This window comes from Argentina silus (genome assembly GCF_951799395.1).
Source record: "Argentina silus genome assembly, chromosome: 6".
Classification (NCBI taxonomy): Eukaryota; Metazoa; Chordata; class Actinopteri; order Argentiniformes; family Argentinidae; genus Argentina; species Argentina silus.
The window spans coordinates 7026755-7039385 of record NC_139660.1 but is presented as its reverse complement, the minus strand read 5'-3'; the positions used below and the strand labels follow the sequence as shown (position 1 = coordinate 7039385).

General features: G+C 41.9%; 2 protein-coding genes across 2 annotated transcripts; both read left to right on the top strand.

Moving 5' to 3' along the window:
* The first annotated feature begins 734 nt into the window (after positions 1–734).
* On the top strand, positions 735–2420 carry pole4 (polymerase (DNA-directed), epsilon 4, accessory subunit). Its single transcript, XM_083671032.1, has 4 exons — positions 735–1107; positions 1390–1474; positions 1965–2006; positions 2145–2420. Exons 1-4 carry the CDS (start codon positions 856–858, stop codon positions 2156–2158), a joined length of 393 nt encoding a protein of 130 aa, XP_083527158.1. The 5' UTR covers positions 735–855; the 3' UTR covers positions 2159–2420.
* A 3726-nt stretch (positions 2421–6146) lies between these two features.
* ccl44 (chemokine (C-C motif) ligand 44) lies at positions 6147–10423 on the top strand. The gene is made up of 5 exons (XM_083671440.1): positions 6147–6279; positions 7335–7464; positions 8568–8715; positions 8883–8964; positions 9283–10423. The coding sequence occupies exons 1-4, from the start codon at positions 6219–6221 to the stop codon at positions 8919–8921; spliced, it is 378 nt and encodes a 125-aa protein (XP_083527566.1). The 5' UTR covers positions 6147–6218; the 3' UTR covers positions 8922–8964; positions 9283–10423.
* The last annotated feature ends 2208 nt before the right edge of the window (positions 10424–12631 follow it).

The window sequence follows — 12631 nt, the reverse complement described above, 5'->3', positions numbered from 1 at the left end:
CATAGGCCAGCAATCTCTTCAAAAATTGACTTTTAATTTGTGTCTAAAACTAAATAGCAAAAGGTTTACAATACGTATTCAAAATGAGGGATATTCATCTGTTTTGTATTTACGAATAAACAACTACTCATAAAATAATAATGTATTACCTGGTAGCTGCAGATCCTTCATCTCTCTCCCTCAAGCCCATCAGTAGACTGACCCTTGCATGTGAATGCTGTCCTATCACTAAATCTGCCTTCTGCCAATCCTATTAACGGCCTGTATTAATATCCATTAGGCCCTCAGCCTGACAGACTAGAGGCCCTGGAAATGCTGCACAGGCACTTTTCTATGACAATTTACAGCTCATGAATCTTATCTATGTATGGCATTGGCTACCAAATCAATGTGTTAAATTAAACCGTATCACATATTATAACATATTGTATAATCTGAAGATTTAATGTTTGAAACTATTTGTAATGAAATGGCTTTTACGTAAAACAGCTTGATGACAATTTGATCTGACAGTTGTTTTAGGCCTACAATTGTGTTTTCTTGTCAGCATCTTCCCCACTGTTTGCAACATTTGGTGGCTTAGGTGTTTTGAACATTCACCCATGATACGGGGGCGTTTGGTTGGCTTTGGTTGAAGCCAATCACCAGCTCTCGCAGTCGGTCACTCTGCCAACCGCACACAAGGGATAGTTGGCGGGAGGGGAAGGGGAGGGACTTTCGAATGTGTTATTCACGAATCAGAACACGTTTTTCAGCTCCGCGCTACGAGCACATGCCAAATGACAGCTGTGTTTATACCTTGAACAATCGCTGAAATCTACTTTTTGTCCTGACAACCGCTTTGTTGTCTAGAGAATGGCGGCAACGGTGGCAGTCGTACAACCTGTCGTACCCATAGAGTCAGAACCAGACCGGTGCGGGAGCGAGGAAGAGGGCCGACCGGGGAACGATGCGGAGGAAGAGAACAACCAACAGACGGGGCCCGCTGCAGCTCCGCAAAACCGCCTCGCGAAGTTACCGCTGTCCCGCATCAAATCATTGATGAAAGCCGACCCTGACGTGTCCCTCGCCAGTCAAGAGTCTGTGTTCATTATAGCTAAAGCCACAGTAAGTCAAAAGTATTCCTTGAAACAAAGAGCTAACAGTATATTCAGCTAACTTCCCATAGCTGGCTATAGCTACTGGTGTGCAGCAGGCTTTTGTTCCAGCCCAGCACTCGTCTAGTATCAATGTGACAACTGCCTGACCAGTAATTGATGCTGGGCAACTCTCTATCGAGGAGTACTGTAGCTATCAGAAGTGATGATGACAGCAACCCAGTTGTAATCCACCCACCAATGTCTGTGATATTATAGGCCCATACTGACTGTCAAACATCTTGTCTTATAGGAACTCTTTGTTGAGATGATTGCCAAAGATGCCCTGGTGTATGCCCAGCAAGGAAAGAGGAAAACTTTGCAAAGGAAAGATTTGGGTAAGACCTGACAAGCAAACATTTCGGGAGTGACTAAAGGGACCGTCCTGACCAGCATCACATTGACAGCCTGGGGTCAAAACCGAAAACTGACCCTAACCTTAACCCTTAACTCTAAACCAAATGTTAACCAATTTGGAAATCCAACATAAGTTTGCTGGTTAGTCATGTCCCTTTTTTTTTTTTTTTTTTTTTTACCCAAACATTACCTACCACACATCAGTCATTGAACCCATACCTTAACCAATGCTCAGTTCAGAGGTCACCAACCCTGGTGCTGGAGAGCTAAAGGGTGTGCATGCTTTTGTTCTAGCCCAGTACCACTGAAACAACTAACAACTGATGAGCAGTTGATGAGTTGATTAATCTGTGTTGGTGCTGGGTTGGAACAAAAGAACCACCCTTGTGGCCCCCCGGGACCAGGATTAATGACAACTGCTTTAATTTGTGACTAGTTGTCTCTAACCGTGTGTTTTGTCTGACCTGACAGACAATGCAATAGAGGCCATTGATGAGTTTGCTTTCCTAGAAGGTAAGTGTTGCTTGAAGTACGCTTCTTAGCAAAGCCTCTACTAACTAGATTCTGTATCACATTGACATCTTTGGATGTGATGCTGTAGCCATTGCCATTGGCCAAATTTAATGACTGAATTTTTTTCTTTCTGTAAAGGTACTCTGGACTAAATATTACAATTGGAGGACAGCAGAGAGTTGTTTAAGGATGGGATGCATTTCTGGGACGCGCACTGACACAGACACATTGATCTGTTTTTTGTTTTTTTTCATCAAGTGGACATTGTAAAGGCTTTTGCTACTGAACATGTAATAACTGTAAATACATCTGATGATAAACCTCCCTCAGCCAGTCTTGTATACATGGAGTCTACCATTTGTAATTTGTAAATATTGTGAGATATAATGTTGAAATAAATCATACAAATATGTTTAACCCTATTCATTTGGAAGTATTGTATGATTATTAACAGTTATCTGTTTGCTTGGTGTCCTGTCCAGGCAACAATTACTGTTTGTGTGCACCATTTTCCAAAGGGAGGAAGATATAGATTTTCAATTTTAATATAATGAAAATCATGAGATACAAATCTATCTACCTAAGAAAAACTTAAAACCTCATGCAGACACAATGCTTAACAGGGGGTCTTGCAAATGACCAGGCCTACTGTCTGCAGACTAAGGACAAAGACTTTGGGCATTTCCTTTCCAAATGCCTCTAACTCTGTCTGCCGGCTCCGAGCTTAGAGCCCATATTTACGCATCATGCCATTATATCCTGTTTACTTTTACTTTTCTATAAATTATCAAACCAGAGAGAGAGAGAGGGACTTTGACTTGAACTGCAGGTCCATAATCAAACAAGCATGATATGAGCTTTAGTTCAGATTAGAGTGCCCCACGCCAGGGCAGACACACATGCCAGGGTTAGCCTCAGCCTGTGCTGGTGGTCTGTTCTTGCTATGGCACCTGAAATGTATCTGGAGGAAATCAAGGCTAGACTAAAAATACACAACAACATTTTGATGTGCTGCTGGTGCATTCCTGAACAGAGTCACCTAGATCTAGTGTGCAGTGTCAGCAGAATAATGTCCTGTGCATTTTTGATATTTAATTAACTACAGCATTACTGTTGCAAGCAAGTTAATGTTAATGTGACCTATGCTTTTCATTCCCCCTTTTCAATCATGACTCATTTACATCTTACTAATGATGCAAACATTTAAATAAACCGATAAATGTTGTTGCATACTTTGCTAACTTTTCAAAGACTTTAAGAAAATAATTTCAAGCCAGAGGATGTACTGTATGAAAATGTCTTTTCTGCCGTCTGGATTGACAGAAATGTGTGTTTTCCTTTCACAGCTTTTGTTAAACACATCCATTCCTGTAAAGGGTTCCCTTTCGCACTCAAGACCATTGGGTTTTGCAATAATTCTAAATAATTGCCTTAGTGTATTTAACCAAACATGTTCTGGTTTAGTGTTACACTGAGCAAAGAAACAAACCTGTGAGAACCCACAGATGTTGGTTTGAGATGACTGCCTGCACAGAACAGTTCTAGTCTACTCCCATTAAAAGAATGCCAGGCGAATCGGGCAGTGTGGAACATACAGTGCCCTAACTATCATAAAACATAATCACAGCATGTTGCATGGATGGATGGAACTGTATTTCCACAGTCAATAAAGAAGTTCCATTAGGGTAATTAAGTGCTTTATGTAAAGTTAGATGGTTCAGCAATGCCTTTTGTCTTCTCGAGCAGAACATGGACAAAGAACTAACTGGTATAGTTAGCGCTGGATCTAGTTCTATTACCAATTGCTAATTCTAGAACTAACTAACTCCTGAATTGTAGACTCACTATTAAGCTGAACAAGGTGAAGCTACAGACAATTCCTAAAGATCCTAAAGTAATCACCAATACGTTTGCTGGATTCAATCTGTACAGTATGATGATGATGATGAAGTTTATTGTCAAGAGGAAATTCTTCCCACAACTCACCAGTTACACAACCAAAAACAAGTATGTTGTAGACTGTACCTTTTCCATCTCAACACTGGACAAAGTGTTGCCCCATGGAACTGAACACAGAGACCATTTTGGGTAAGCTGTCGTGGACCACATGTATAGCAGGTCATGCCCCATACCATTTCTAGGAGGCCATAGCCTACCAAACCTCTCCTCCGGGCCTTTACCCCCTCAACGAGGAAGACAGGTCTTTAAGGCATTTATAGGTGGTTATGAATTCCATTGTTTGTATTTTCAACCTTTGTTTGGCTGTGTTTGCTGTCTGTATACTACAGTGATCTCTTAATCGCCTCTGAGAAATGCAGGAAATGTGTTTGGCTCACAAGCAGACCTGAAGTCATAGGGAAGGTATGTTTTCGCAGCTGAAAGATTCCAACCTGATTTCTTAAGGGTTGAATTCTTGCACGCTCCCCCCGACCCCCCACCACACCCCCCCACCCACCCCCTCTACCTCCCCCCTCCTCACCTCCCTCAATACACAGACTGCATATTTTTACTTCCAGGACTCAGGTATGCAAGGAGTCAGATAGGGATTTTTATTGTGTTCTTGTCGTCTAAAAGCTTCCAGTCATAAGCCCCACCATTCATGGGAGATTTGCCCTATATTAAACCCTCAATATAGTCTGTTCATGCATTTCGCTCTCAGTGTGTGTTCTCCTCTTGGACATCATACATTAATTGGGTATACACACTATTACAACCCTGTATCCACCAGTTACAGTGACTACAGGAATACAACGATAGATACAGGTACTTGTACAAACAAGTACAAACAAGAACGATGAGGGGACATTTTCCAGCATCATATGAGTAGCTGAGTGTTTTAGACTATGTTCATAGGTGCAATGTTTATTTTTGTTTGCATTCTTACCATTCTTGTAAATGTTTATTTAACAGAACACCAGCTGCATTACTAAAGCCCTTAGTGAGGGAGGGGATGCTGTAATCCAGTTACAGTTCCTCTGCAAGGTAGAGCGGTGGTTTCCTACCCAATGGGGAGCATCAGATGGGTTTTAGTAACACCCAGCCTGCCAAAGCAAACCCTCCACACTCTCCACACCGCCTCTCTCTCTGTCACTCAGGGCTCCTGGGCCCAGTCCCCCCCCCCCCCCCCCACGCCTTCTTAGGGCCCTCAGGACACACAGTAATGATGTATCGTCATACTACTGTATAATCACATTGATAGCAGTTGTTCTTTTTGTACCATAACATTTAGGATAATCTTATGATGTGTCTTTGATAAGCCTACTAGTGCAGAGCTGGTAGCCCGTGCCTAACAATAGTCATGTACCTCTTTCATCTCAGCACCACTTGGGTCGAATCATGAAGGAGGAATCATGCTCAATACTGTAGTAGTATACTGTTGTTTTCTCCTAGTAATCAGATCCTGCTGCTGTTTGTTGAAGTATCCCTTTAATGTTACTTGTTGATGCCTGAACCGCAGATAAAGCCTCCAGCATATTTTTGTGGTGATTGTTTTTTGGGAAACAAACTGAATATTTTTTCTTTGAATCATTCTGGTATGAAAAATGCCTTTTAGACCATTACAGGAATACAAAACAGACGGTTTGCATACTGCATTGTTATAACATTGTAATGGCATTGTCATTACATTGTTGTAATCTGTCCAATAAATGTACTGCCATAGGCTTTGTGGTGTTTATTTTTTTTAAAGACAATCATAACATAGCTGCAAGACTAATGGGCTACGCCGTTAACTAGGTAGCGTGCACTTTCCATGACTGTCGTAGGTTGCCATAAATCAGGATTATTTTAAGTGCTGTTTTTTGGAAAGTACCTTTGAAGAGGGCAAAGACACAAAAATGAACCGAGCGAGTGTGGCACTCAGAGTAGACAGAGAGGGAGAGAGAGAGCTGGAGAGGGAGGGGAAGTGAGGGTTTGGGAGTGTGTGGGGGTGTGTGTCTGTGTGTCTGTGTGTGTGTGTGTGTGTGTGTGTGTGTGTGTGTGTGTGTGTGTGTGTGTGCTCGAGGGATAGCGAGAGAGTGAGAGGGGGGGGAGAGGGAGAGAAAAAGGGAGGAAGGGAGAGAGAGTGAAAAGGGAGGGAGGGAGGGAGGGTGAGTGAGTGAGTGAGAGTTAAAGGGAAGGAGGGAGGGAGGGAGGGAGAAATATAAGAGACAGAGCAATAGAGAGAGAGGTAACAGAGCGGATTACTTCCATTCCTTCCCTGCCAGCCTCACCATGTTTCTCCAGACACTGACTGTTATTGCTCTCTCTGCTGTCCTCCTGGCCTCAGTGGAAGGTAAGACAAGATTACACCTACTGTACTGTATCCAGGCTACCGCTAGCATGCACCCTGCTGGTGCCTGGTTCTGCATGAGAGCGATGGCGAAGAAAGGCAGCCTGGAGCTACAGTAGAAGAGAGGAGAGGAGAGAGGGAGGAGAAGGGAGGAGAGAGCCAATACTGGAGCAGCAGAGAGAGAGAGAGAGAGAGAGAGAGAGAGAGAGAGAGAGAGAGAGAGAGAGAGAGAGCGAGAGACAGAGAGAGAGAGAGAGATTGATGTAAACAGAAGGGTAACATCGCAGGAAGAGAAGCATTTTAACTGACACTACCGAATGCTGATTAGAATCTACTGTAACTGTGCTGTACATCAGATCTGTCAGCACTGTTCTGGGGGAAACATGTTTGTTTATGTCAAGGATGAAAAATGAGCACATTCAGAGGGAACAGTTCTTTCATGTGGCACAAGTTTTCATGTTCATGCAACATCTCACTGAATATTAGCGACTGTGTTTATGTAACTGGTTTAGTTATGCCTCCACTTGCCACTTCAATGAAAACGATGTGAATGTTTCTCATCACTCAATCTAGTGTGCTAAAAAGGCAACATTATGTTATCAGTCTTCCCCCCCTGCAGACTTTGGCATAACAACACATCATGGAGGATTAGGAGATGTTGTTCTAATTCCTCTGACATTCTTGTGAGCGTAGTGGGCGTGTACAGCAGCTTGCAGTCTCTGCTCATCTGATAGCATTACCCTGTCAACAAAGGCAGCCAATGCATACGGTAACACAACTATATAAAACAACGCGTTTGAAATAATGACTTGCTTGCTACCAGGTATGCTCACTGATGACTGTTAAAGAAGGTCTACACCACAATAACAACCTTCCTATCAATCTGCCTCCATGTACAGTAGAGATGACATACTTGAAGGAGTTTGACAACAAGATCTCTTTCTCTCTCTCTTTCTCTCTCTCTCTCTCTCTCTCTCTTACGTGCCCTCAATCTCGCCCCTCTCCCCCCTCTCTCTCTGTCGCCACCCTCCCTCCCTCCCTCCCTCCCTCTCTCTCAGGTAACGGGGTCCAGATGCAGAGGGACGTTCAGTGCTGTATGCAGTACTCCCAGGGCAAAGTGCGCACCAAAGACGTCCTGAGGTTCGAGGTGCAGACAGAGGGGCCGGACTGCAGCATACAAGCCATCATGCAAGTATTCCAACTATCCCTGGAGCTCTCCACTGGCAGACGTGGAAAATATGCCTCTTAAGGCTGAGGCATTGTCATCTGTCCAGGTTTATGTTGTTATGGCTCTGCCTGAACTGTAATTGCCAGGGAAGTGAGGAAGGAAATATGTGGGAATAACAAGCTATCAAAAAAAGAGATCGCTCCCCATAGAGCCAACTCTGCTAAGACTTTTATTCAAACCACGCATGCATTAGGATCAGACCTGGGTCAAATGCATTTGTCAGATACTGTGTTTTGTGACTAAATGTTTTTAATGTTGTCGTTAGGGGTTAGAGTTGCAGGTAGGCGCATGTGTCAAATCATTTCAAACGCTTTCAGAGCTGTCTTTTATTAAGTTGACTTGGTACAATACAGCCAATGTAATGGTCCTAAATGTTCATACCAAGCCAATTCAAAACACATTTCAAAGTAATTATAAGCATTGTGTTACAGTTGAATCTCAGGTTCAGAAATGAGCAACAGCAGGTATGATCAATCAATAGGTTTAAAATCGAGTTGCAACAAGGGAACAATATCCAACATCAAAGCAGAAATATTGTCCAACCTCAAATATGAAGGACACAGCTAATATACCCTAGAATCAGTTAGGTAATAAAACATGTTTTGTTTGTGCATGTGATTGCCTGTCGATAATACAGTCCATACGTCAATTACTATCAACCGATTGGTACGAATATACAGATACAACAGAGAGATCATAACATTTCACTCAATCAAGTCCTGCGGTATCAGCAGACTCACAAGATAGGGATTCATCAGAAGAACATGACAAGTATTAGCTAATAAAGCTAGAAATGATTGAATTATATGATCAGCCATACAATAATGTAAAACACTAACACTCTATGACCACACATGATGGTTACACACGTCTAAACATAAAGTTCAATACCTCTAAATTCCCCACCACCCATTGGTCATACGGACCATGTATACTGTATGTCTTTGACCCAGGTCTAATTGTTGATACTGTGCATATAAAGTAGTCTATGCGTTTCAGTTGGTGAGATGCAAGGGTGGTCAAGTGACAGTTGTTTTTCTGCTGTGTTGTGACATACATACAGACTGTACACAAAGAAGGCAGTGAAGTGTGCTGACCCCAGAGACAGGAAGGTGAAGAGATTACTGAGGAAGCTGTTCCAACGCCAGTGGACCAAGGCCCACAGGACTATGTGGCTCCACCCACACGGCAACCTGCCAGTCATGTCTGAGGTATGAGATGTGGGCTGGGCTTATAAAGGAGAAGGGGGAAGTTGGCCCGACAGGCAGGTCTCGGATCAGTTACCCAGAGCAAATGCTCATCTTTTCTCAAAAATGGGAAAAATGGAAACTGGTCTTGGGTCAGTTATGTACAGTTTTGGTTGTTGTGTCTCCTGCAGGACAAGAAAGATGGGTGGGAAGCCCTCCATGTGGAATGAGTGTGCAATAGCTACCACCACAGGAGGAATAAGATTGTCATAGGTGAGAGCTATGGGGACTATGGGGACTTTTCAATCATGGTGTGAAACACCCTTTGATCTTTAAAAAAAAATATTGGTCATGCTAGTTTGTTTGGTGATGTTGTGATGCTGTTTTGAAAATATATTCATAGTTACCCCAGATATTGAGATCTGTTGGGGAAATATTTCTTAAACCACAGCAACAATATTTAATTATGTTCAATGAATACCAACAATGAGTATTGATTGTATCCACATTTCTGTAATTAACCAGTATTAACCAAATTGCTCTTCCTCTCATTTCGATCTCTCTCTTCCCCATCCTCTCCTCTCCCTCCAGGCCAAGTAAACTTCCAGCGGCTTGTCATTCTAATCCAGCTGAGCTTGCTGACTCTCCAGTCGCCTCGTGTGTCTGTCTACATACAATACTGTTTCTGCCTGGGAGTGTGTGTGTGTGTGTGTGTGTGTGTGTGTGTGTAGTGGCTGAGCTGTCATCCCGTACCATGAGAGTCTACACTCACTGCGCGCTTCATTAGGAACACCTGTACACCTTCTCATGGTGGAGGTGGTGTAATGGTGTGGGGAATGTTTTCTTGGTACACTTTGGGCCCGTTAATACCAATCAATCATCGCTTGGAACGCCACAGCCTATTTGAGTATTGTTGCTGACCATGTGCATCCCTTCATGGCCACAATTTACCCATCTTCTAATGGCTACTTCCAGCATGATAATGCACCATGTCACAAAGCAAAAGTTGTCCTAAACTGGCTTCATGAACATGACAATGAGTTCAGTGTTCTTCAGTGGCCTTCCCAGTCACCGGATCTGAATCCAATAGAACACCTTTGGGATATGGTAGAACGGGAGATTCACAGTTTGAAAGCGCACCTGAAAAATCTGCAGGAATTGCGTAATGCAATCATGTCATCATGGACCAGAATCTCAAAGGAATGTTTCCAACATCTTGTGGAATCAATGCCAAGAATAATTAAGGCTGTTTTGAGAGCAAAAGGAGGCCCTACCCAGTATTAGTATAGTGTTCCTAATAAAGTGTTCTGTGAGTGTATGTGGCCCTGTTGCAATACTCTTAAAATGTGCCTTTCCTTTCTCCATGCCTTGAAGAAATCAGTGATCTGACATGACCTGCTTTGACCAACCCAATTATGTTAGATAAGTGATTACTTTAAGGAAGGGAGGATAGAAGGATGCATCTTTAAAGTATTGGACAGGGCCTATGAGAGGTTTTGATAGCTAAATGTCTTTTACACTGACTGTCTGTCTGTCTGTCGCTAACTATGCCAAAGTATTTGCCAAGTATTTCTGATTACTTTCTATCACAAGAACCTGGTTTTCACAATCTATGGCTGTTATCTAAACTTCATAGAGGGCTTGATCTTGCCTGAAACACAATGTAATGTAGAAAAAAATGCACTGTATGTTTAAACATCTATAAAGTGACTCTTTTATAAATAAATTAACCTGAAAGAATGGGATTTTCCTGGTCATCATTTGTCTCGTTATATTGCCAATATTAGGGGTTGGTTAAGAAACTCTTTTATTCATTATGTACACAGTTGTACAGAGTTATCTCAGGTCTGTTAGGACTGCAGACAAAGACTCTTTTTCTCTCTCTCTCTCTCTCTCTCTCTCTCTCTCTCTCTGTCTCTCTCTCTCTCTCTCCCTCTCTCTCTCTCTCTCTCTTTCTCTCTCTCCCTCTCTCTCTCTCTCTCTCTCTCTCTCTCTCCCTCTTTCTTTCTCTTTCTCTCTCTCTCTTGCTCTTTCTCTCTCTCTCTCCCTCTCTCTCTCTCTCTCTCTCTCTCTCTCTCTCTCTCTGAGGCCACACGCTGCTTCTGTTTACTTGCCCTGGGTGCATACCGTTTGATGTTGAGGTGCCAAGCACCTTCACTCAGAGATAAAAGGTGATTAATGTTTCTAACTGAACACAGTTTGGGCTGCTGCCTAGTTTGGGCTGCTTCCTAAAGCTCCTTTAGCACCTCATTTGACACTTAATTAGAACTTGACGTAAACTCACGACAAAGGATCAGAACAGAAGCTAGCAGGCAACAATAGGGAGGCTGGCTGAAACTGGCCTGTTGCAGAGGTGGTGCCTCCGTATTATGTGTCCTTGATGACAGAAGTCTGAGGAAGGAATATCTTTGTTACCGCCAAAATCCTGAGGATATTCTCCACCAGGGGTAGCCATTTTCTAGTGTTCTGTGCGTTGACCCAGTTCTACTGTTATAGATAACGTCATAATATCACCTCAAACCAACCCCGCAGAGAAGGACAGTAGGACAGCACCACCTCCTGGAGAACTCTGTCTCTCTCTCTATCACTTTATCTCCATGCACAGGCAGACAGACAGATGCACGCACGCACACACACACACACACACACACACACACACACACACACACACACACACACACACACACACACACACACACACACACACACACACAATGTACAGAATGACACAATGATCGTCAATTCCTGAGACATTTATTTGTTGAAACTCGTTTGTCAACCAAAAATACTGACAATGCAAAAAAGCAATCTCACAACCAATATAAGAAACTAAAATTAACAGTTTAAGTAAAACAAAAGAAGCACAAATTTACTAATATGCTCTCAACCACAATGCAAACCATTTCTAACTTTACTATGCACTACTTACTTTAAAACCTTTTCCATTTAACATTCAAATATATGTATAGGTCTTTGAATTATGTACAAACATAAAATCCCTTCAGAAAGAACATAAAGTTACTGAAATTGATTGATTGATTGATTGATTGATTGATTGTGCTCTCAAGCACCAAATGATAAACAGAAAAGTTCATGTGTTGAATTCTAACATAAAGTAACAGAAATATCTGGCTATATGCATCTTGTCCTAACATAGTCAGAAAACAATCACAACACAAGCTCACTACAGAAAAGGGCAAATTCAAACAGTCTTAATACCAATATTATGTAAACCATAGCAACATTGGAAAAAAACCCAAGTCAAAGACCCAAATCAAATGTGCAACATACAGCAAACATAATCAAAGGCCCCAATGATATCAACATTCATTTTCTGACCAAGCAAGCATATTGTAAAATAATACCTTCACATCCTTCCGCTTTTTGTGACAAGTTGATAGTAAAATAGCAGGGAACTAGTACCAAAATCTGCTCAGGTAGAAATCATTAGTAACACTGAAATGCAATATTTGTTATAAAGCATCGATTGAAAAAACATTCTAAAAACAATGTCATCAATATCAAACCACCTAACAATAAGTAACAGAAATAAAAACCAAAGTGAAATATAAACATACAGGTCTATTTACATTCACATTGATGCAATTGATTAACTGCATGCAAACTTAAATAAACGTAAACTTGGAAAATAATATGTATTACCTTGATGTAAATACTTGGGTAATGACAGAGGTAGATTCACTGCCAAAAGATGCTTACAAAAAATAAAGCCATGCAATAAAACCAGCAAAATGTACAGAAAATACAAATGGATTTTCCATTAATTCACAGGCTTTTAGTTTCCTGTTTTTTGCACTACTGTAAGTACTGGTCATAGTGTACAACAATGTTGACTTCCATTATGGCTAAATCCCCTCAGATACCAGATTATGACTGACAAAATAGTTGAATTTTATACATGAGTGGCCCAGACAGAAAA

Coding starts and splice junctions, on each gene's coding strand:
- pole4 (XM_083671032.1), top strand. CDS start 856: ATGGCGGCAACGGTGGCAGTCGTACAACCTGTCGTACCCATAGAGTCA. Junction 1,108..1,389: donor TCATTATAGCTAAAGCCACA/GTAAGTCAAAAG, acceptor CTTGTCTTATAG/GAACTCTTTGTTGAGATGAT. Junction 1,475..1,964: donor TTTGCAAAGGAAAGATTTGG/GTAAGACCTGAC, acceptor CTGACCTGACAG/ACAATGCAATAGAGGCCATT.
- ccl44 (XM_083671440.1), top strand. CDS start 6,219: ATGTTTCTCCAGACACTGACTGTTATTGCTCTCTCTGCTGTCCTCCTG. Junction 6,280..7,334: donor CCTCCTGGCCTCAGTGGAAG/GTAAGACAAGAT, acceptor CCTCTCTCTCAG/GTAACGGGGTCCAGATGCAG. Junction 8,716..8,882: donor ACCTGCCAGTCATGTCTGAG/GTATGAGATGTG, acceptor TGTCTCCTGCAG/GACAAGAAAGATGGGTGGGA.